The sequence below is a fragment of the Engraulis encrasicolus genome, chromosome 4 (genome assembly GCF_034702125.1).
Source record: "Engraulis encrasicolus isolate BLACKSEA-1 chromosome 4, IST_EnEncr_1.0, whole genome shotgun sequence".
NCBI classification, from domain to species: Eukaryota; Metazoa; Chordata; class Actinopteri; order Clupeiformes; family Engraulidae; genus Engraulis; species Engraulis encrasicolus.
In genome coordinates, this window is record NC_085860.1 from 37,876,519 (window position 1) to 37,901,898 (window position 25,380).

A 25,380-nucleotide genomic window follows, 5' to 3' on the forward strand; every position below is an offset into this window, starting at 1 on the left:
ACACCAAACACAGACAGAATTTGACCCACATTATCCAAAGGCTAGAATCAGAGGGCCATGGAGCCAGGTTAGGATGCTGTGAACAACACATTGTGTTAGCAGACATTGGTTTTAGCAGACTGTGATAAAACTCTCTTTTAACGGCTAATACCAACACCCACCACCAGCGGACGGAGTAACCATGGTAACACCAGCAGGAGTAATCAGAACCATCTAACTATGGGGAGAGTTATGACAACCGGTATTCCGGGATATGTAGAAGCAGTGAAGCAGTTTTCTTAACGCTAGACAAACACAGAACCACTATGAACTACATATCTGGGTAATAATTACCAACAAATATATGCACTAGCAATAGGCTCATTTATGACATTGTCATTACCCAAATCTGCAAAGACCTAATTTAGGCTACATTACATACTGCTGGGAAAGCCACTTCATGGGCTCCATGAGCAGTCCTGAGCCACCAGGTTTTTTTTGGAAAAAAAAGAACAACAACAAAGGTCAGTTGGATTAGCCAGATTTCCTAGATGGCTGTGCCAACACCCACCACCCACAATAGGAGTAGGGTCATTCCACGCCAAATCAACAAGAGCCCGCGCACTTAGGTCTCAAAAAATTCTGAAAATATTACTGAGTGTACCCATGATGGTACTTAAGAGAAACACTGTAAATTTATTTGAATGTAAGATGTAACTTATACTCTCTGTGTTACAGCCAATTTTACTGGGGGAGGGGGGTGTCCATTTTGTTCACACTCTTTTTTTTGTCAAAGTTCACAAGCCCGTAGCTCAAGAACTAAACCATGTAGGAAGCTCAAATTTGGCATGCTGGTACATAGATAGAAAAAGTTTGTTGCAAAACTGTCAGTTTTGGTCTGTATGATCCTGCATCGTCATAGCATTCCCTCAAAGATGATACAAATTGTACTGGAGTTTTTGGCTGTGCTCTGTTTAGGCCTTCAGAAGACATATTTGTGCCCAACATAGCCTCATGATTTTTTCCCCTTGTAGATACAAGTAGAAACACTCCCATAAAAATCTATAAATAGAAAGGAAACCCCATCAGTGTTTGACCAGAAGACCTCACAAGTCTGACAAATCATTTTGGGTGTCATTTTCAGAGCACCAGAACACCTTGTGGGATTGTCCACAGATTTTTATTTTATATTTTTCTCCATTCTCCATGAAGTCTTCTTTTTAAAAATGAGACTTGAGACCGATGAGACTTGTCTTATGTGATGTTTTCTTTTGTAATGAGTATGTGATGTTTTCTTTTGTAATGAGACCGATGAGACTTGTCTTATGTGATGTTTTCTTTTGTAATTTCCACCCTGAACATAGGCAAAATGCAAAAAGAGAGCAACATGATTTTGATAACATTTAATGTAAAGACTAAATAATCAAATGCAAATTTTGCCCAGACATGATCACCCGAGAGTCCCTGTGCAGGGGTGCAGGTATTCCTTTCAATTTCAATGATTTCAGGAGTGTTCAATGTGGGAGCAGGTTCGCACACCAAAAGAGACAGTAGGTTAGGCACAAGGAGTCAGGTTGTTACTTTTTTTGACCAGCAGATGGCAGCGGAAGAAACGCATAGAAAACATATTGCCCTCAATGTGCATGTTGCCCATGTTCAGGTTGGAAATTACAAAAGAAAACATCACATAAGACAAGTCTCATTTGCATTTTTAAAAAGAAGAATTCATGGAGAATGAAGAAAAAAATAAAATAAAAATCTGTGGACAATCCCACAAGGGGTTCTGGAGCTCTGAAAATGACACCCAAAATGATTTGTCAGACTTGTGAGGTCTTCTGGTCAAATACTGATGGGGTTTCCTTTCTATTTATAGCTTTTTATGAGAGTGTTCCTACTTGTCTCTAGAAGGGAAAAAATCAAGAGGCTATGTTGGGCACAAATATGTCTTCTGAAGGCCTAAACAGAGCACAGCCAAAAAGTCCAGTACAATTTGTATCATCTTTGAGGGAATGCCATGACGATGCAGGATCATACAGACCAAAACTGACAGTTTTGCAACAAACTATTCCTATCTATGTACCAGCATGCCAAATTTGAGCTTCCTACATGGTTTAGTTATTGAGCTACGGGCTTGTGAACTTTGACAAAAAAAAGAGTGTGAACAAAATGGGCACCCCCCTCCCCCAGTAAAATTGTCTGTAACACGGAGAGTATACATCTTACATTCAAATAAATTTACAGTGTTTCTCTTAAGTACCATAGGTACACTTGGTAATATTTTCAGAATTTTTTGAGACCTAAGTGCGCGGGCTCCTGTTGATTTGGCGTGGAATGACCCAGTAGTAAGTTAATCACGACAGCAGCACAGATGACAAATGGTAACGCAAAGGTGAGAGTGTCAGATAGTGGAGAGACATTTCATATCAGGGAGGTGCAAAAGTGAAATTGAAAGCCCACCTGGGAAACGTCAACTCCCATTGTGACACAGCACTCCACAGCAAACAAGTGCAGACCGCACACAACAAAAACGCATTTATGCCTTACCCGTGCAAGGGGGCAGCCACCAATGGCACTCCAAGGGAGCAGTATGGCGGGGCGCTACCATGCTGGGTACCTCAGTCATGGAGGAGGATGGAGAGACAGATTAATTACTCCCCCCTCAGCCTGCCGTGTCGGGTGTCGAACCGGCGGCAACCTTCAGTATACAAGTCTGACACCCTTACCGCTTACCCATGACTGCCCAAAAACAGCTAATGCACTATTGTATGGATTAAATCTTGTTTTATTGTTTTTAGTGGAATATCTAAGAAGCATATCCTCTGCAGTAAATCAATTACCAATTACTAACTAAATTATTTATTCATGGGCATTAACTGCGGTTGTACTCTGACGTCTGACCCCCCAAAAATTTCATTGACCCAATCCCTGACATAGCAGTCACGATGGCAGTAGATGTGACGGTAGTCAGGCCTTGGCCCAGGGCCAGGAATGGTAGTCAGGACATACCTCTTGTGGCATACAACACTTCCCCATAAATCACACCACACTGCTATTACGTACTTCTCACTGTGTGCACAAGCACAAGAAAGAGAGAACTCCTGTGAACGAGGTCAATATGCTTCCCATCAATCAAGGTCAATAGGAGAGCGCTCCACCCCTGACCTATGCAGACTACACTATAGAAGCACAGCACACTATTAGGAGCCTACGGGCAACGCACAAGGTGCTCGTCATTCCCAATCCCTATCTTTCACACGCTGTAGCTCACATTGGCAATACAATAACGTAACTTACAGCGCTATAGTTCTCAGCTTTAGCCTCAAGTTCATGTTGTGCTGTAAGAAACAGGTCCTTGTTTCACAGGCACACTAAACTGTGTCACCTGGGGTTTAGCCTATTCACCAAAAAATAAAACACACACACACACACACACACACACACACACACACACACACACACACACACACACACACACACACACACACACACACACACACACACACACCAGGAAGTGTCCGTCTAGCCAGCAGAGCCCTGGAGGATTTCTACAGCAGGTCCAGACTTGAGCCAGACTAACAGACGAGGAGAACAAGGAGAGAGAGAGAGAGAGAGAGAGAGAGAATGAGAGCTTCAGTAAGGGTCAGCGTCCGATAAGAGTCAAACAGATGGAGGAGAGGATGGATGGAGAGAGAGAGAGAGAGAGAGAGAGAGAGAGAGAGGGGGAGAGAGAGAGAGAGAGAGAGAGAGAGAGAGAGAGAGAGAGAGAGAGAAAAAATGGAGGACAGTATGGAGGTAGACAGACAGAATGAATGAAGGGATGTGTTCGGCAGCCTGTAGCATACAGTATGATACAGAAGCAAAGACAGTCTTCAGGATGTTCTAGGTCTTTTACCCAGCAAAGGTTTCTTTGTAAGAACTTCACATCTTTCTATGCCGACCAACACAAAGAGAACTGGGCATAAAAAACAATAATGCCATTATGTGCACATCACGTCAGATTATCACGTACTTTTGTGCAACCGTGTTAGAAAAACAAATGGAGTAGACCCAAAGGCCAAACAAACTATACAGATGTCAGAGGTCATAAAGATGCCTGCATGCATTGCTAATAGCACACTGTGAGAGGAAAACCACGGACATCAGACTGCCTGCAAATGTCACTGCCAACGCATCCATCGCATGGACTATAATCCCATGTAGCGTGTGGTTCAATTTATAGCAGGTCAATATTTCGATGCATAATGATGAGCATTATGTTACAGACCAAAGACGATACGCCGACACCATCAAACCCATGGTATTACCTTGTAATAACAAACCCACTCTTGCTAATGTTACATGGCAAAATAGACCGCTCATACACATGACATACAGGCTAAACACACTTCAACCGGCTAGAATGACAGGCTTGATGCATGGGCGTAGTAGATGTTATTAACCCTGGCATGGAAATGGTTAATGGTAGGTAAATCTTTTCAGTATGTGAAAATAATCTAGCAACACTTCCAACTCGTCGTCGACCAGCTGTCTTACCAGTGAAGAAAAAGCTAGTTGCTGGTCCCGAAAGTACGTATATTTAGCCTCATCCAAACGACTTCTTCTCGTATTTGGCCATGGCTATGGAAACTGTGGCGGTAACTCGCTGTCTGTTGTCCCACGTAGTTGTCGACTTTGCTGGATTCAAAAGAACACGTCCACCCGGATGACGTTGGAAATGTGTGACAGCAACGGCAACTTAACTCGTAGAACCATCCAAATAATACGCCAGTTCAGATGTGAGTGCCAGTTGTTATTGTATGTCTGTCAACAACACATCTAGCACTACGTGGAAGCGAGGCCCATACACACTGGACCGACTAAAAGATGTCCACACCAGTTAAAAGCATGCTTGCTTGCCCACTTCTGTGTTCCTCCTGAAAGCTGTTAGCGTCCGTGGGTGGGTTTGGCATAACGTTTACGCCAAAATTACGAACGAAATGTTCCACTGAAATAGGGAATCTTCGTTCTAAAAAATATCACAGTTCGGAGCAAGGCAGCAAGTCGTCCTGTGGCCAAAATTAAAATAGCGGTCCTATTTTAGATGGCAGCATCCCACAAACTACCATACAGCTGCTGGCAAGAGTAGCGTTAGCTAATGGCAGGAAATGCCAGCGCTGCGCGACTGTACGTTCCGAAGAGTGGAACGGGTAGACGCAAAACACGGATTGGAGTATGGATCTGCACCTAAGAGGTGGACAATACAGTTTGCGTAGAGTAAACTTGTCCTAACATAATCCGTGTAATTCTATTAACCACGGACAGTGCAGTCAATTATTTTACCACAATGCAAACTCCCTATTTGTTATTTTAATCTGCTGTAAATAAACCACATCGAGTGGCCCACCCATACACATTGCCCACCTCCCGGAAAAGGAAATACGCTCACTTCGAAAAGCTGGCGGGAAGCGAGTTTGCGAAACATAGGACGATATTGCGTCCGCCCGCGTTTCTCGTCTCCAATTGGCCACAGCGGCTCCCCTATGTCTCCTTCTGATTGGCTTTCATTTAACAGCGCGCACGACTTACAGATGTTTAAATGCCGTACCCCAAGATGTTTTTTTTATCACGTTTTGCAACTTAGTGCAGTGTGAGAATGATGCAGCGTTATTTGCAAAGTTATTTGCAAACCCTTCACTCGGTCACTAAATCCTGTCCTTGCGCTCGCTGAGATAGGCTAGGCCGAATGGAGGCATGCATGTAGGATCTCAATGAGGTTAACACTTAGGCACAGTTAGAGTTTTGTAATAGACAACAGCCAGCGAACACTGTTGTTATCATAGTGAAGCTGTCTTATGAAACTTATGTGGAAATATTTCTTAGTAATGGGATCTGGAGTTACCTTTTATTAAATAGGCAGGTGGACACCTCATGGCATTTTCTTGTGTTGCACTCTCGGAAATCGCCTCTGACAAGTTTTCCCCACATCAGTAGCCATCAGCTCCAATGACAATGCATAAAAAAAAATCACGACATAGAGGCTCAATCAATGGACTATCAGCGATTCGATTTATTCCGTGCGCGTGTCTGTAGCCTGCCAGCGACGTCGTGAAGTAACTGGTGTCACATTGCCATGGACTCAGTGGACAACTTACCTGATTACCTTGAGATTTTGATAATGTGAATAAAATGAAATGGTACGAAACGTAATTTGTATTGCATCGTTGGGTAGGCCTGCTTTTACTGTCATCTGTTTCAAGAGATGAGCCAAATCATAATAAAATGACATGATGATATGGCATTGTAGTATAAACACGGGAGTTTCCTGCAGTTAGTATTATGTAAAATGACATTGTAACGTCCTTTAGGCTATGCCCTTAATACTGTAGCTCACTGCATCGTTGGTTATGCCTACTTTTGTGTGTTAGGTCTAGGCTACTTAATACATCTGTTTCAAGAGATAGGCCTAAGCTATGCCAAACCAGGTAATGAAATAAAATGAAATGGGACACGGCATTTGTATAAGCGTAGGCCTAGCCTACTTCATCGTAAATGGTTTGGGTAGCCTATACTTTTGTCATAGCCTATAGGCTACCTTTAACACTTAGGGGTTTTCTTTTGCCTTAAGACTAGCCTATCTGTCAAGAGATGAGTCAAATTATTTGTACATGGGTGTTCTGCAAGCCTGCCTTGAGCGCGAGTTGACATTCTATCTGTCAAATGAAAGCCATCAGGGGGGGGGGGGGGGGCACAAGGGAGCCGCTGTGGCCAATTGGAGACGAGAAACGCGAGCGGACGCAATATCGTCCTATGTTTCGCAAACTCGCTGGCGGGAACTGGAATGTTTTGGGATCGGGTTGCAGACGTGTTATTCAATTGGAAACTCATTCGAAGGGTTTGACATATCCCCCTTTATTTTGAGCAATATATAGTTACGTTGCATAATGATTTGCTAATTGTATGCTGTCAAATTCGTGAGTAAACTTACAATGTACACAGTGTAGACGAACGTAGTCGTCTTTAGCAGATAGCACAGTGGTTACCTAACCACATCACTGCCCTGTTTGATAATTGGAACCTGTAGATTCTAGCTAACGTTGACACCTGGCGCCTCCCGACTTTCTGGGATTTCTTGACTGAAACCGAGTACCATACAACTTTAAGGATGAATGTGGACATTGACAAGATATTCAAACTGTCAGACAGCGACAGTACACAGGAACTGCAGGAGTATCTCGGTTCAGTGTCTTCTGAAAAGGTAGGTTAGGCATTGTTTGTGTTTACATTTTCATCATGCTGCATGTTAACCTGACGCCTTGGCAGGAATTGTTAACAAACTGTCATATGTCTTCAGCTCACCACAGGTATTACAAACACTGCACTTAAAGGCAAAGACATTGGAGTCCTCATCAAAGGCATCTTCAAAGGTATGTCTACAAGAACTGCTGTGTGAATAATTAGACTAGTCTGACTGCTATGGGGGTGTCGTGCCAAAAAGTGAGTCCCTGCCAGAGCACGACTGCCCTCATTGAAACCAATGGAAACCAATGACCTTTTTTGAGAGAAAATTATACTAATTTTTGCAGAATGAATTACATAATTAATGCGCTAAACATATGCTTATGAAACATCACTCGTCCTTCACTTAGCTATTTGAATGAAACCGTAACATTTGTTATGACAATTCTTCGATTCTTTTATGGAAATAATACTGAAATTGTAACCAGCCCTTTGTAGTACTTCCAGAAGGAATGTAGATGCTTTATTGATAGGCTTTCCATCTTGAATTGTGTAGGATTTGTCTGCAAAAATGGGTAAAAAATATCTGAAAAATTGGTCACTGGTTTCAATGAGGGCTGTCGTGTTCTACCATGGACTCGCTTTTTGGCACGACGACAGGGGCACTTGCAAATAATGTCTAATGCAGAATGAGCTACAACACATCCGGTGGTAGATGGACACTCCCAACTGAGATCGCTCCCGGACGTGCAGTCCCAGGTGTTTCTATCACTCCCGGACGTGTAGTCCCACCCGATTATATTTCACGTATTATCATACACTGCCACATACAAGCAATTTAGGGTTAGGGTTAGGTTTAGGGTTAAGGTTAGGTTTAGGGTTAGAAACAAAAAACTAACATCAAAAGATAACTATATAGCTCCGTTATATGGCGGTGGGACCGATAGTCTGGCTAGTGGGAGCGAGCTGACAGGGGAGCGTCCTGCGTTGGGAGCGTCAATCAGGGAATCCAACACATGCGCACAATGCTATCAATTGCCACCATTTGGTTTTTAACAACAGCATTGTGATGTATTATATTGTCAACGTGTCTTTTTGAGGAGGGTGGAGGTAGTGTTGTGTTTGTCTATTGTGCTCGGTGTATTGGGCATTGTGTTTGTCTATTTTGTGTTTTTGTAACTGCATCAGACGCACTGTAAATGGCGCAGAACAGTGTCCCAAAGAGGACAGTAAATATTCTATCTATCTATCTATCTATCTATCTATCTATCTATCTATCTATCTATCTATCTATCTATCTATCTATCTATCTATCTATCTATCGTAAAGGGAGTCTGTGCCTCAGCTGATTTGCTTGTCTCTATATAGGCTCCCCGCCGACTGTCCCTGCCAGTGTGTCACGGCGTGAGGCGCTGTATCAGCACTGTATCTCTCTGTGCGACTCTGGAAACCTTCAGGCAGAGGTGGCCGCAGACATCATGGGCCTGCTCATGCTGGAGGTGAGGGGGAATGATGATGATGATGATGATGATGAGGGTGGTGGTGGTGGTGGTGGTGGTGATGAGGGTCGCGGTGGTAGTGATGATGATGATGATGGTGGTGGTGTTGATGACTATTAAGATGATGAGGGTGGTGGAGGTGAGGGGGGTAGGGGTGGGGGGGGTGGTGATGATGAGGGTGGTGGTGGTGATGGTGATGATGATGGTGGAAGTGGGAGTATGATGAGGATGAGGATGAGGGTGGTGGGGATGATGCTGATGAGGATGGTGGAGGTGGTGGTGATGATTGTGATCATGATGATGATGATGATGAGGATGGAGAGATGCTGAAGAGACGTCGCCTGATTTATCCTAACGAGTTAATATATTGTGTAAGCTACTGGGCCTTCCTCTGGATTTCAGAAGTAGCTCTAACAACGAAACTCATTTTAATGGGAGGACAATGATTTTATTTTCACAACTGATATGGCAGTTACTGCACCACAGTAGTAGCCTCGCGAGCCATCCTACGTACTTCCGCCAAAGGATTGGCTCCACTACTGTAGTCTGGCCGTGCTTCTCTGTGGAGTGCCTGGAGCAGTAGAATTTTGATCGCAACGCCCCCCCAGAAAACAGCCAATAATCGAATACGCCCCCCACGTGGGGGCGAAAGGGGGAGGACGCTCGTGACAATGACGTACACATCTGCGCCAGAGCCATTGGTCTGCGCTATGTTGTTGTTGAGTAACTGCCAGCGATTGGGTGAGAGGGATCATTTCAAACCATAACTGAGTGCAAACTTCCTGCTCCCTACAATCGCTTCAGAGCAAACAAATGCCAGACCATAAATATGAAATGAAATGGTAGTATTATGGGATGGTCAGGACCAGGCTACCACAGTAGAGGTGCTATGCTTTATTAGAGAAGAGGAGAAAAATGTTATTGATCCCCAGGGGGGAATATTAAGGTGAACGTACTGCGTATTACACATAATGCTTATCTGAGTAACCAGTAGACCTGTGCACTTGTCTGATGATCAGCTAAATCTGCACTGGTTGGATCAAATGTATGGTGGCTAAATGGTGTAACAGTTATGTAATATCATGTGCTAGTATTGTACTTGTATATTTACCATGCATTTACTTCTACTTTTGACACCTCTGCCAGACACACAACCTCCCGGGCCCCTCCCTGGCCCAGCTGGCATCCCACTTCGTAGACACCATCAAAGCGGGCACCATGGGTAACGGGAAGTCACTGGAGCTCTTTCCCACCATCTTAACGACGCTCGCGAGCACAGAGGCGCTCGCCTACGGGAAAGGTAACAGCAATTTTTACAGTTACATGAACTTAGAGCACGCATAGAAGCAATATGACGTTGTTAAATTGTATGAAATTGTATATTTTCTGTAATGGATAAAATTTGTTTATCACGATAGAGGAGAACGGGCACGATATACACTTTTCCATAATGATAACGGTGTTCGTATATATAGTCATATTTGCCAGCCCAAACGTGTACTATGCTAATTATTAATGTGTGTTTAGATTACGTGTACTATGCTATTCATTAACGTATGTTTGTTTCCTGTGTGTGTGTGTTCTGCAGGGGAGCTGAGTGGAGAAGAGTACAAGAAGCAGCTCATCAACACACTGTGCTCCAGCAGGTCAGAGCAACATGGACTTTCTGTCTTAAAATAACTTTTTTTTAAGGAAAAACAACATTAAATGATAGTGAATGGGGCATTCTGAACAGAAAGAAAACTTTGCAAAGGTCTATTTGAGAATGCTGTGAATGGAATGGGTTGGAGTGCCGGGTTGGCCCATGATCACACTTGACCATACATACTGACTTGTTAAGTCTGACTTGTTTTCACCACAACATTACAACACAACACCACAAAAAAACAACACGAAATGCTGTTCACAGGGTTCCCACTGGTCATGGAATTTCTGGAATATCATGGAATTTCATAAAAGATTTTCCAGTCATGGAATTTTACCATTTTGCATGCACGGTCATGGAATTTTCTTAACAGTTGTGTAAAAGCATACACTTCTTTGTTCTGTGTATATCATTGTTTCTTACTGGTTGTACTACAACACTTCACCAGAGACAGTTTGGTTTTGCGCTGTAATGTTCATTCTAGAATTAAATGAGCCTACCAAAGTCTGTCGATGGCTCGCTGTTGGCTCTGGTGAATATAATCTTCAGTTTTCACACTTTAAAAAAACTTTTAACAGGTAATTTCTATTTACCGAAATGGTCATGGAAATTCTGTTTTTGGGGTCTGGAAAGTCATGGAAAATCATGGAATTTTATATCTGAATTAGAGTGGGAACCCTGTGTTCAGTATTATTGTATTATTAGCAGTTGATGTTCATGGATCTTCTTCTGCATGTCTTTGCACAGGTGGGACCCACAATGTGTTATACACCTGACAACGATGTTCAGGTAAGGGCAGTGTATTCGTTCAGTCTAACTTTATTGTGTATAAAGCGCAGATGATGTGTAGCTAGCTAGCTAACTGTAGCTATGGTAGAAATTGTATGTAATAAAGTAATTATATCTAATGACTATATGACTAATGGTAACTATGGTGTTCCTCTGGTTGCCAGGGACATGCTCTTGTCTCCAGAGGAAGTTGCATGTAATCATAGTAATCATTGGTAACTATGGTGTGTGTCTGGTTGCCAGGGATGTGCCCTTTTTATGTATATAGTTCCTAATGGTAACTATATGGTGTGTGTCTGGTTGCTAGGGACGTGCCCTTGTTTATGTATATAGTTCCTAATGGTAACTATGGTGTGTGTCTGGTTGCCAGGGATGTGCCCTTTTTATGTATATAGTTCCTAATGGTAACTATGGTGTATGTCTGGTTGCCAGGGATGTGCCCTTGTCTCCAGAGGAACTGCAGTTTGTCATAGAGAAGGTGCTGAGGATGCTGCCCAAACTGGAGCTGCAGGAGATCCCTCCAATAGTATACCAACTACTGTTGTTATCTAATAAGGTCAGTTACCAACTACTGCTGTTATCTAATAAGGTCAGTTACCAACTACTGCTGTTATCTAAAAATAAGGTTGGATATCTGCTAGTGTACTACAATACGGTTAGATATCCCTCCGATAGTGTACCAACTGTTCCTGCTGTCTAATAAGGTACAGGGCAGTACAGTGCAAGGTAATGAATATCCCTACTGCTACTGGTATACCAACCACTGCTGTCTAAGGTCAGATCTGCTAGTAAATCAACTGCTGCTGTATTTAGATAAGATAAGTAAGTAATAGATAATGAGTAAGATAATCTTTAATCAGATATCTACGAGTGTACTGACTACTCTCTAATACGATTAGATTAGAGTAGATTCAACTACTCCCAAATAAAGTTAGATATACACTAACACTGATTGTATACCAACCACTGCTGCTGTCTAATAAGGTTAGATATCAGCTAGTATGCTGACCACTTGTACTTTGTAATAAGGTTAGATAGCCCTCCTCCAGTCCTGCCCTGCTCTTGTAACTGTGTCCTGCTCTTGTAGTTCCGTGCGGATGATTTAAGCAACGTGTCTATCTACTGCACTATCTTTCAATGCTACCAAGATGACTGTGGTTATCCAGGTCATGTTATCCAAAGATCTTTCTAGCTCAAAGGAAAAGTGAAATTGCTCTCAGCTGAACTTGTTTGACAAACATTCTTTTAACACTGGGCCTGTTCTTCTTCTGCGTGCGTGCGTGCGTGCGTGCGTGCGTGCGTGTGTTTGTGTGTGCATGCGTGCGTGTGTGTGTGTGTGTATCAGGGCCTCAAGAAGCAGATTCTGGAGGGCATCATCCGCTACTTCAAGCAGCAGGACGAGCAGCAGAAGTCAGAGCAGCAGGAGGGAGAGTGAGTAGCAGAAAGGGGAGACACCCCTGAGTCACTCTCTGGCTCTCTCATTTAAAAAAAAAACATTATGAATTCATCCTTTTAAATCAAAAGGCATTATACGTCCAGGTATTTTGTGTCTTGTTTTATTATTGCCTCTCTTTCTTCAGTGTCCTTGGGTGTTTTGAAAGGCGCATTTAAATACAATGTATTATTATTATTATTATTATTATTATTATGAACAATAAGAAAGGCAACATGTTAGGCAGTCATGGCCTAGTCGTTAAGGTCGTTGGTCTTTCAATCTGAGGGTTGTAGGTTTGAATCCCATCTGACCTCTCCCTACACCTCCGACCATTGCTGAAGTGCCCTTGAGCAAGGCACTCAACCTCACATTGCTCCAGGGACTGTAACCAATGCCCTGAGAAATAAGAACGGTAACTGTGTAAACATCAGATCTCTGTAATGCTGTGGTGTTGCTGTGCAGAGTTGCCTGAAGTAGAAGTAAAGATGTTGAAAGATCAAACCATGCAATATCATACCACTAGGGTTGAAATTACATTTGTAAGTGTACACCTACTTCTAATTTATACAACTCTGTTGTTTTGATGTGTTGTGGTGTGTTGTTGTTGCGGTGGTGGTGTGTTGTGTTGTTATAGACAAATGGATCTAGAGGTGCCATCCATCCCTCTCAGCTGTGGCATTGCTGTCCATCCCGTTAACTTAAGATTTTAGTGTTGTTGTGTTGTGTTAATGTAGGCACATGGATCTAGAGGTGCAGTCGATCCCTTTAACTTTAGATTTAAGTGTTGCTCTGTTCTGTTGTGTTGTGTTGTGTTAATGTAGGCACATGGATCTAGAGGTGCAGTCGATCCCTCAGGACCAGCTGCGTCATGTGGAAGGCACGGCTATACTCCACATCGTCTTCGCCGTGAGACTCGACCGAGAGCTCGCCAAGGAGTTTCTCAAGGCCGTCAAGGTCAGATATTCACATGCACGAACTCTGACAACACTGTTCTGTGAAGACTTTTTATCACATCGAGCCAGCCATGTTATTATACGGGTCAATGATTTTTTTGGGGGGCCCAGACATTAGGTGGTACAATGCCCATAAATTAATGAGTAATTGGTAATTAATATAATGTTATGAATATGCTTCTTAGAATAATCCATGCAATAGTGGCATTAGCTGCCCTTGCATCTCCCTTACGTGTGCAAGGCAAGGCAAGTTTATTTGTATAGTGCAGTTTATGTAAGAAAATATAACTAAAACGTCATTGATCCATATATGGTATATGCGTCATATGTGTGCAGGGCTGTCTGGTTATTATATGGGTATTATATGGTGTGTGTGTGTGTGTGTGTGTCTGTGCGTCTGTGCGTGTGTGTGCGTGCATGCTGGCCTCTCTGGGTGAGCCGTCTCAGGTTATCTGCCCCTTCAGCATATTATATTATATTAAATTATATTACTATATTATGTTATACAGTATAATGGGTGTGTGGGTGTGTGGGTGTGTGTGTGCAGGCCTCTCGGGCTATTATATGATATTATATATGATGCTATGTGTCGTATGTGCAGGCCTCTCTGGGTGAGCCGTCTCAGGTCATTTGCCCCTTCAGCATCGCTCTGCTGCTCTCGCTCTCTCGCATACAGCACCTGGAGGACCAGGTAAGTGTCCATTATAGTTCCCATCCCTCTGTAGAAGATCCGGTAGGCCACTTACTGGCTTCCATTAGCCCTGCTTAAACTGCGGGCCATAGGCCCAGGAACTTAAGCCTAGCCCCCGGTACCCATTTATACTGTTTGGGCTAGGCCAGAACTGGGCCAAACCAACTGCCAGGGCCACCAGTAAGCCCTGGTGTTCACAGGTAATTTTTGAATGGGTTCCATGGCTACCATTCTAATTAGAATTTTTAGTTCTGGCCTACTACAGTATTGGTTCTCATCCCTGCTGCTTCTAGCCCTCTGTGCAGCACGATCGGTCAGCTGAAGCTGTTTATTCTTTCCTCTCTGGCTGAAGCCAGCTCTTGGTGATCATTTGTGCTTAGTCAGGGTTTCAGGGGAGCCAACCCTGCTTCCTTGATGATGGTGGGGTAACAGGGTATAGTGTGTGGCCTAATGGTTAGGGATCTTAAGATCTTAAGATCTGAGGGTTGCAGGTTCGCTACACCTCTTGAGCAAGGCACCGTAACCCCACACTGCTCCAGGGACTGTAACCAAGACCCTGTAAAATAACCTTAAGTCAATGTGGATAAAAGCATCAGCTGAAGTGTAATATAATGTGCACGTGTGTTGTGTTTTTCCTCAGGTGTTTGAGGTGCTGAAGAGCGCCATCTCCAGGTGCTTCAGGGACGAGCAGGCGCAGCAGAGCTCCCGATTCATACAGGACCTGGTGCCCCCTCCCTGCAGCATAGCCAATATGATACTGGAGACCGTCAGAAACAGGTCAGCTTTCTATTATATTAGATTAAATTAGAGTATATTAGATTATTATACGGCCCTCTAGAATATTACAAGAGCTCCCATTCACTTTCAGTGGGCGGCCCCAACGTTCAGTGGTCAATTATTTTTCTGTAATGCCCACTAATAATGCCCGCTGCCAATGGCAACGAGTTTGGTCACTTCAGAGATCACTCCGCAAGTGGATCGGTCACATCTTCACTGATATCGCTTGCCTTCTGATTTTTGTAGCATTTTCCGTGTGGCAGCAGCGCGATTAACACACACTGCCGGTAGCCCACTTATGCTCCAGTAACCAGCCACTTCCCAAACGTTTAATTACAACAACACAAGAAGTCTCATTCAGCGATTAGTTTTAACAGTTACAGTGCCCTCCATAATTATTGGCACCCCTGGTTGAGATGTGTTTTTTAGCTTCCAATTATTTTTTTTTTTTTCTAAATAATATGGGACCTTAATGGAAAAAAAGAGAAAAATCCAACCTTCAATACAAGTGCATTTATTCAGTGGGGAAAAAATCCCACATAAAGAAATAATTATTTGACATCAAATAATGTGTGTCACAATTATTAGCACCCCTGGTGTTAATATTTTGTACAACCCCCTTTTGCCAACAAAACAGCACCTAATCTTCTCCTATAATGTTTCACAAGATGGGAAAAGACAGAAAGAGGGATCTTCAGCCATTCCTCTTTGCAGAATCTCTCTAAATCATCCAGAGACCTGGGTCCTCTCCTCGGTACTCTCCTCTTCAGCTCACCCCACAGGTTCTCAATGGGGTTGAGGTCAGGGGACTGAGATGGCCATGGGAGGAGCTTGATTTTGTGTCTGGTGAACCATTTCTGTGTAGATTTGGCCATATGTTTAGGGTCATTGTCTTGCTGAAAGACCCAGTGACGACCCAGCTTCAGCTTTCGGGCAGAGGGCAACAGATTTTGATTTAAAATGTCCTGGTATTTCAAAGCATTCATGATGCCATGCACCCTAACAAGGTTCCCAGGGCCTTTGGAAGCGAAACAGCCCCACAGCATCACTGACCCACCCCCATACTTCACAGTGGGTATGAGGTGCTTTTCAGCATGCGCATCTTTCGTGGCACGCCAGACCCACTTAGAGTGTTTGTTGCCAAAAAGCTCAATCTTGGTCTCATCTGACCAAAGCACACGGTCCCAGTTGAAGCCCCAATACCGCTTGGCGAACTCCAGATGCTTGCGTTTATGATTGTGAGTGAGGATTCTCCGTGCATGCCTCCCAAACAGCTTGTTGGCGTGTAGACAGCGCCTGATGGTTGATTTGGAGACTTTGTGACCCCAGGATGCTACCATTTGTTGTAATTCTGTAACAGTGAGCTTTGGAGATCTTTTGATTTCTCTTACCATCCTCCTCACTGTGCGTGGTGGCAAAATAAACTTGGGTCCTCGTCCAGGCTTGTTTACCACTGTTCCAGTTGTTTTGAACTTCTTAATTATTCCTCTCACAGTGGATATGGGCAGCTGCAGTTGAGTGGCAATCTTCTTGTAGCCTCTGCCTGACCTGTGAAGGTCGACGCACATCTGCCTCACTTGTATGCTGTGTTCCTTTGTATTTCCCATGTTTAAGAGTGGATAAGAGAAATGGCCTCGGTGTCACGTCATATTTATACCCCAGGGAAACAGGAAGTGATGAATTACTAATTAAATGTTCCTACATACTCTGGTAAACTTTGTAAACTACTGTAGAAATGACAGAAATGCTTCAATTATATTTATTTCCTGGGAATTGTTAAGGGTGCCAATAATTGTGGAACAGGTGATTTAATGAAAAATAATTATTTTTCAGTCAGGGATTTTTTTATTTTCTTACAATTCATTTGAGTTGAAGGCTACATTTTCCTACAATTTTCAGTGTGACAGTATTCTTCTGCAATAAACACTGAATTTATTTTAAGGCTTTTAACACATCTCAACCAGGGGTGCCAATAATTATGGAGGGCACTGTATGTCTCATCCTGACGAAACAACAAAGGCCGAATGGTAGTCCATCATGATTCATCAGCAACCCCTGATGTCCGAGTGTTGCCGTTCCAACAAAGCAAACTGTCTCTGTCCGCCGGCCTATTAACACTAGTATTTTATTATTATTATTATTTTACAAGTGAGGAATTCGTGGACAGTTTCCTCAAAGGTGTAGGCTACTGTTGGCTTGAAGTTGCCTCCCCAAGCCAAACATCCGGCGCACAGAGCTCTGCCTGTAGCATGATCAATAATGATGGTCAGGGCACAGCAGTGCTTGGGTTGCCTATACTTTTATTCTGGAATACTGTCGCCAATTAGATAGAAATGATCCTGTTATGAACCTGAGTTTAGTAGATGTCGCGCAGTGACAGAGGCAGCCTGCAAACAGTTTGACGCACAACATGGCTAACAAGTTAGAAAGTAGCCTAACTCTTTTGCTTGGTAGCCTTTTTAATTATGAGGATCAGTGCTGGGACCCTTTCTGTTTGCAATATACACCTCCTCCCTGGGACGTGTCATTCAAACACATGGGTTCTCCTACCACTGCTATGCTGATGACACCCAGATGTACCTGTCGTTCCGTCCAGAGGACACCACGGTTTCGGAACGCATCTCTGCCTGCCTCACCGATTTGTCAACATGGATGAAGGACCACCACCTACAGCTGAACCTGGCCAAGACAGAGCTCCTGGTGATCCCAGCTAAAGAGTCGCTCAGTCACAACATCAACCTCAAGATAGGCTCCACCATTGTGACCCCAAACAAAGTCGCCAAAAACCTTGGCGTCATGATTGATGATGAGCTGTCATGCTCCAACTACATCAACTCGGTCACCCGGACCTGTCGAATCCAGATGTCCAACGTACGGAATATCAGACCTGTGCTGACACAATATTCTACACAACGACTGGTCCAGGCCACGGTCCTGTCCCGCGTTGACTACTGCAACTCACTCATGACAGGTCTACCTGCTTGTGCGCTAAAGCCTCTGCAGATGATCCAGAATGCGGCGGCACGGTTGATATTCAATCAACCCAAAAGGACCCATGTTACTCCTCTATTTATTGAGTTGCACTGGTTACCGATCGCCGCCCGGATCAAGCACAAGGCATTGACCCTTGCCTACAAAACCATCACAGGAACGGCCCTAGCTTATCTGAAGGACCTACTAACGCCTTATGTTACTGGAAGAGAACTGCGCTCATCCAGCACAAGCCGTCTGGCTCTGCCATCCAGTCGCTCTAGGTACTCCCAGTCAAGATTGTTCTCCGTTGTGGTACCCAAGTGGTGGAACGGTCTCCCAGAGGCAGCAAGACTAAGCACATCTCTTGCAGCCTTCAAGAAACAACTAAAGACATTCCTTTTTCGAGAGAATCTACTAGACTAATGCTTGAACTGGCCTTGCCCCAGGGCAGACTCCTGACATGATGTTTAGTTTAGTTTAGTTTGTGAGTGTGTGTTTGTGTGTGTGTGTACTCGTTATTTACTCTTCATAAAAAAAAACTAACCCCTCTTTGCAACTGCACTTGTTGTTTCTGTATATCTCCTGTGCACTTTGTATTTGCTTGTGATGTTGGCTTGATTATGTCCTCTTTTGAAAGTCGCTTTGGTTATAAAGCGTCTGCCAAATGCAATGTAATGTAATGTAATGTAATTATGAGCGTTCCACAAACTATCTTTCTTTGCGCACGCTATAAAATGGCAATAAACCTGTTACTGTAAACTACAGGTTAAACATTCACGCTTTCTTTCTTTGTGCACACTATAAAATGGCAATAAACCTGTTACTATAAACTACTGGTTAACCATTTATACTTTTTAATGTTGGCAAAGGGCGTATAATAAGCGGGATAATGTATTGTCCACACCACGTGACTATTGGAAAATATTTCCCTTCGGTGCGGAATAAGACCCTATTCGCCCAGTCTGGAAATATTTTCCTATAGTCACGTGTGGACAATACATTATCCCTTACTTATTACATTATTCATTATTCTATGCTATGTTATATTATGTATTATATTATATTATATATTATATTTATATTATATTATACTGCAGGCCTTCAGGAATAGGTCAGGGGGCGTAGATCTAAAAAGTGAAGTGAAAGTGAAAGCCCATTGGGAAACTCCAACTCCCATTGTCATTGTGACACAGCACTCCACAGCACACAAGTGAACACTGCACACTGCACACAACGAAATTACATTTATGCCTCACCCGTGCAAGGGGGCAGCCCTCAGTGGCGCCCCATGGGGAGCAGTGCGGTGGGACGGTACCATGCTCAGGGTACCTCAGTCATGGAGGAGGATGGGGGAGAGCACTGGTTGATTACTCCCCCCACCAACCTGGCGGATCGGGAGTCGAACCGGCAACCTTTGGGATGCAAGTCTGACGCCCTAACCGCTTACCCATGACTGACCCCATATCTATATGGTATTACAGGTCAGAAAGATAGCATGCAGTAGGCAGGTCAAGAACATGTTTTTTCTATATATATCATAGTCTGCCCCAAAGTTCATACTTGTTTACACAGTGGTGCCATTTTGTGTGGATGTGTTGTCAAGCATCTTGACATGTAAGCTTGAGCCCTTTGTTTACACCAGAGTGGGTTTGGCTGAGACCTGTGTGTGTGTGTCTGTGTGTGTGTGTCTGTGTGTGTGTGTGTGTGTGTGTGTGTGTGTGTGTGTGTGTGTGTGTGTGTGTGTGTGTGTGTGTGTGTGTGTGTGTGTGTGTGTGTGTGTGTGTGTGTGTGTGTCTNACCAGGGTGTCCGGCTGAGACCATAACGTGTGTGTGTGTGTTAGGGCTGGGTTCAAAAGATCGAATCGCGATCCAATATCGATTCACGTTCGAAAAGGACGATATCGATTCACAACTTTGTGGATCGATCTTTTGCCGATCATCATTGGCGCTATTTTCTCATCCACATCCTGTAGCTCTCTTCCACAGTTTCCCACTTAATTCTCACATACCAAGGTATTTCATGTTTGTGTGGGCATCAAAGGCTGAGATATTTAGGTTTTTATAACCGGTCCTAGAACTCTAGGCATAAATGGGTTAAAGTGACAGCCCAGCAATACAAAGATCGATATGGAATCGAATCGGATCGGATCGTAGCCTTCTGGATCGGAATCGAATCGATCCAGGAAATTTGGATCGATTCCCAGCCCTAGTGTGTGTGTCACCAGTGTGTTTGGCTGGGACCATAACGTGTGTATGTGTGTGTGTGTCACCAGTGTGTTCGGCTGGGACCATGTGACCCAGGGCTTGGTCCAATTGGGCTTCATCCTGATGGACGCCTTTGGGCCAAAGGCGGGGCCATTTGGACGGGTAGCAGACGGAGGCAGCTCATTGGCTAAGAGCCCCACACAGCTGGCCTGTCAACTCGGCGGACAGATACTCCTGGAGGGGTTTAAGGTGACATTAATGATCATTTAAAGGTGCACTGTATAATATTTTTAGCAGCTCCTTCATGAATTCATGGTGCCTCATTCACAAATGTAACCTTTTTCTCAAATACTTACAGAGTTCTGGAATACTAGATACACCACTATCAAATTCTAAGTATTCATCATGACTGGGGGTTTTGCACTTTTCATACATGAAAAGGTGGATCTTCTCCATTATTGTTAGATTTTGATTAGATCTAGTATTAGATCTTGACCTGTCTGTCAGCTCAGGGGACCAGACAGATTCAGCTGGAGAGATTTAAACCAAGGTCACTTACACCATCTTGTGGAGGAGTTGGGAATAACATCTATAATCTCTTCACAGCTGTACACACTAAACTAATGATTATTTATTATTATTAAAGAGAATAAAAACTGCAATAGTTGGAACTGATGGCCTCCATCAAACTTTGATTGCATATTTGTTGTAATTAAGAGAAAGTTTCCATTTTATTTTACATTGTTCCTCAGGTACAGAGATATATTCAAGAAGAGCAAATACACGCACTAAAAGGACAATGAAAGACACTTTCCATCCTAGACACTCCATGTTTCAAATTCAAAGGCTGCCTTATACAATGTAGGGCAGAGAGATTGTGCAAGAGCACAGCATCCCTCCCAACCAAGGTCCCTGAGGTCCTCTGGCAAGGACCCGCTTGTCATCCCCCGTTCCAGGCTACGGACTTTTGGTGACAGAGCCTTCTGTGTTGCTGCCCCCACCCTTTGGAACAGTCTACCTCTCCATATCCGCCAAGCCCCCACACTGGCTATGTTCAAGAAGCACCTAACATCACACTTATTCACTAAGGCCTATGGTCCTTAACCACCCTGCGACCAACCCCCCCTCCTCTCCTCTCTTTATTCCCCTGCCCATTCTCCTTTTGTAAAGCGACCTTGGGTTACTTGAAAGGGGCTATATAAAGCCAAGTTATTATTATTTATTATTATTAAGAATTTCTTCCCTCAAGTCATCTGCTTCTTAAATTCTTAGGGCATCTTTTTTTCTTTTATTATTTTTCCAGTAATTAGGAAATGGATTGCACTCAGTTTTTCTTCTTTCTTTTTGTTTTCTTTTTAATTTAACATTGCAGGGACTGATATGACAGACATTTCGGCTGCACAGAGCCTTCTTCAGTGTCACAGGATTTTTAAAACATTATTTTTCCCCCTTCTCATCTTAAATATTATTGAATATTAATGAATATTATGATTGTTATTATTTATTTAATATTACTACTACAGTAGAGAGCAGTTGCAACCTTCATTTCACTGCCAATTGTGAAAGCACAAGGAAGCATGTGACAAATAAAATCTTGAATATTGAATTTCAAAGTCAAAGTTCTTCATTTGTCATTTGTGTATGGACTATTAGTCCAGGCACATTGGAACTCTTGTGCAGGCCCTCTGAGTCAATAAATGGAAATAGATAGAAAAAAGAGGAAAAATACAACATACATTCAAAAAAGTGATCCAAGCAGAATAAAAAGAAATCAAAAGGGCAAAAAAAATCAAAGTAAGTCAAATGCCAACTGTATCTACAGTATGTTTTTAAACGTTGTTTGTGCTTTGTCTTGTGTTGTGCAGATGCATGAGCAGATCAGAGGGGAGATCCTGGAACAGGTGCTGAACAGGCTCGTTACCAAGACGGCCTCTCCTGTCACACACTTCATTGGTGCGTTACAATATATACAATATATACTAGAATGTCTTTTTATTTGGCATTGTAACAAGTACAATGAAATTCAGCATTCCTTGTAATTAAAATAAAAAGCTTAGAAAGGTATTTAAGAAATCTCACACACATAGCCATGTAGTCTAATCACACACATCCACACACCCAAGTAAATATTTATAATGTATAGAGAGATATATAACTATGATATATTGTATAAGTGTATAATATCATCTTCATGTTGGACTAGTTGTGATGAGCAAATGTGTATCATTAATGTTGATAAATACTGATAAATGTTGATAAATAACAGTAAAGGTTGTAGTAACGTCACTTCTTGGTTTTCCTTTCAAACGGATTCTACAGCTATTCTTTTGAGTAGCGTTGTGGGTGAGAGGTTGTAAAATGATGTTTATGTTGCATTTGAATGTATTTATGTTCCAGACCTGCTGTCGAGCATGGTGACGTCCGCTCCCATGGTCCTCCTGGAGTCATCGTCTAAAGTGATCGCCACCTTTGACCAGCTGTCCTTCCTGCCCCTCAGCACTGTGGAGGGACTTCTCAAGGCTGTACAGGTGAGAACTACTCAAGGCTGTAGAGGTGAGTAGAGTAACGTTAGTGTAAATTAATGAGGGACTACTCAAAGTGTACAGGTGAGGACTACTCAAAGTGTACAGGTGAGGACTACTCAAAGTGTACAGGTGAGAACTACTTAAAGGGACACTGTGCAGGAAATGGTCAAAAAAGGTACTGCAACTATGCTGCTCATTGAAACTAGGCTGCCTATTGCCAAATTTGATCTTTACATTAAAGTTTACTAAGTAATAAACAAATATTTTCTAGTGTGGTCCAAGTTCAGTCATTTTTGCAGCTAAAAATGGCTATTTTTGGAAATTCAAAATGGCGGACCATGGAGAAGATCCCCCTTTTCGTGTATGAAAAGTGCAATTTTCCCAGTCATAATGAATACTTAGAATTTGATGGTGGTGGTAAGTATTCATGAAAAAGGTAACATTAGTGAATGGGCAGCATGGATTCTGGAAATAAACAACTAAAAATCTCACACAGTGTCCCTTTAAGGCTGTACAGGTGAGAACTACTCAAGGCTGTAGAGGTGAGTAGAGTAACGTTAACGTAAATTAATGAGGGACTACTCAAAGTGTACAGGTGAGGACTACTCAAAGTGTACAGGTGAGGACTACTCAAGGCTGTATAGTACAGGTGAAAACTACTCAATGCTGTTAAGTTGAGTTGAGTAGAGTAGAGTAACTGCATTGATCCCCAGGGGAGAATTAAGGAGAGACTGCTCAAAGGCCAAGAGAACAGCTGTGAAAGAACAGGAGAAGGGTAAAACTCAATTGTTTAACTCCAGTGCAGATGTAAAATGAACTTATTTCCAGAAATGGCACGGTATCGCTTTAATGTCATGTCCTCTCTCTCTCTGTCGTCCCCAAAGCCCCTTCTGAAGGTCAGCATGGCCCTGAAGGACTCCCTCATCATTGTGCTCAGGAAGGCCATGTTCTCCAGGTACGAGACTTATCTGAAGCTATTATGGTTTAACATAGTCAAATGTCCTATCAAACAGCTTACTTGGCGGAGGTCTGCACTCTCTGACTGCATTTCTAGTTTGGGGTTAGTGTTTCTCTGAACGTCTTGACATCTTCTCGTCCCCTTCTCATACTCCATACTGCCACCCTGCAGTCAGCTGGATGGCAGGAAGTCAGCTGTTATGGGCTTCCTCTTGCTGCTGAAGAACTTTCGAGTGCTGGGCAGCATCGCCTCCAGCCAGGCCAGCCAACCAATCAGCTGCAGCCAGGTGAGGAGGCCTTAACTGTATTCATGCATGTCTTTATCTACTTAAACTGTCACCTGCAGGAAAGGTGCAGGTTGCATTTTTATGATTGTGAATGTAGAGATAGATCAACATTTCAAATTTTCGAATTCAGAGGGATAATTCTAAATTCAAACGTATATCGAATATTCTAAAATCAAGTCCTATCCCCTGTATTTATGTGTTTTTTTTCACCTTGTTCTCATGTGGCGGTGGATGTGATTATTACATTTAAGCGGAAAGCAAACGGGTCCATTTAGAATGTCTAGGCCAGGGACGACTGGAGCACTCAGATACTTTTTTGTTAGTTTATTGTGGTGCAAACATAACAACTGAAATTTCAACGTTGTGCGTCGTCTTAAGAGATGTTTATGTGTTTATGTATTTATGTTTATTCCCCGTCGTTAGGCGGTGGCGGATGTTATTATTGTATTTTTGTTGTATTTATGTATTTATATTTATGTGATTATTATATTTGTGTGTTTACAGTATGTATTTATTTATGTTTATTCCACCCCTCAGGTGGCAGCGGATGTGCACTCGCGCTACAACGCGGCGGCCAATGAGGCTTTCTGCTTGGAGATCCTCAGCAGCCTGCGCAGATGCCTTAGCCAACAGGCAGACGTACGCATGATGCTATACGAGGTACACACACACACACACACACACACACACACACACACACACACACACACACACACACACACACACACACACACACACACACACACACACACAGAGATGCCTTAGCCAACAGGCAGACGTACGCATGATGCTATACGAGGTACACACACACACACACACACACACACACACACACACAGGTGCCTTAGCCAACAGGCAGATGTATGCAAGATGCTGTACGAGACACACACACACACACACACACACACACACACACACACACACACACACACACAGGTGCCTTAGCCAACAGGCAGACGTACGCATGATGCTGTACGAGACACACACACACACACACACACACACACACACACACACACACACACACACACACACACACAGGTGCCTTAGCCAACAGGCAGACGTACGCATGATGCTGTACGAGGTACACACACATACACAATTTAAAAACTACCACTAAACACTACACTACATTACTGAAAATGTTACACAGTGCACCTCTAACCTCTTGTCGTCTTCAGGGATTCTACGATGTGCTGCGCAGGAACTCCCAGCTGGCCAGCTCCATCATGCAGACTCTACTGTCACAGGTCAGCTGTTCGTGTGTGTGTGTGTGTGTGTGTGTGTGTGTGTGTGTGTGTGTGTGTGTGTGTGTGTGTGTGTGTGTGTGTGTGTGTGTGTGTGTGTGTGTGTGTGTGTGTGTGTGTGTGTGTGTGTGTGTGTGTGTGTGTGGTAACTCCAAAGTGCATTTCTCTATAGTAACTCCTCTATCTTTACCTCCATAATAACT

At 43.3% G+C, this 25,380-nt stretch overlaps 2 protein-coding genes across 2 annotated transcripts in view; one reads left to right on the plus strand and one right to left on the minus strand.

Annotated features, from left to right (window-relative positions):
- Positions 1-5,320, minus strand: part of osbpl5 (oxysterol binding protein-like 5) — a 47,105-nt gene extending 41,785 nt beyond the window's left edge. Inside the window, exon 1 of the mRNA XM_063197361.1 lies at positions 4,513-5,320. The gene's annotated coding sequence lies outside the window, so the exon portion shown is untranslated. The remainder of the gene's footprint in view (positions 1-4,512) is intronic.
- A 1,494-nt stretch (positions 5,321-6,814) lies between these two features.
- The window catches only part of fanci (FA complementation group I), a 38,216-nt gene continuing 19,650 nt past the window's right edge, over positions 6,815-25,380 (plus strand). Inside the window, exons 1-18 of the mRNA XM_063197363.1 lie at positions 6,815-7,213; positions 7,310-7,382; positions 8,563-8,693; positions 9,840-9,993; positions 10,282-10,339; positions 11,086-11,127; positions 11,560-11,683; positions 12,473-12,558; positions 13,384-13,516; positions 14,117-14,206; positions 14,847-14,983; positions 20,230-20,410; positions 22,027-22,114; positions 22,559-22,689; positions 23,571-23,641; positions 23,816-23,930; positions 24,468-24,590; positions 25,112-25,180. Coding sequence (XP_063053433.1) covers positions 7,121-7,213; positions 7,310-7,382; positions 8,563-8,693; positions 9,840-9,993; positions 10,282-10,339; positions 11,086-11,127; positions 11,560-11,683; positions 12,473-12,558; positions 13,384-13,516; positions 14,117-14,206; positions 14,847-14,983; positions 20,230-20,410; positions 22,027-22,114; positions 22,559-22,689; positions 23,571-23,641; positions 23,816-23,930; positions 24,468-24,590; positions 25,112-25,180 — 1,899 coding nt within the window. The 5' untranslated portion in view covers positions 6,815-7,120. The remainder of the gene's footprint in view (positions 7,214-7,309; positions 7,383-8,562; positions 8,694-9,839; positions 9,994-10,281; positions 10,340-11,085; positions 11,128-11,559; positions 11,684-12,472; positions 12,559-13,383; positions 13,517-14,116; positions 14,207-14,846; positions 14,984-20,229; positions 20,411-22,026; positions 22,115-22,558; positions 22,690-23,570; positions 23,642-23,815; positions 23,931-24,467; positions 24,591-25,111; positions 25,181-25,380) is intronic.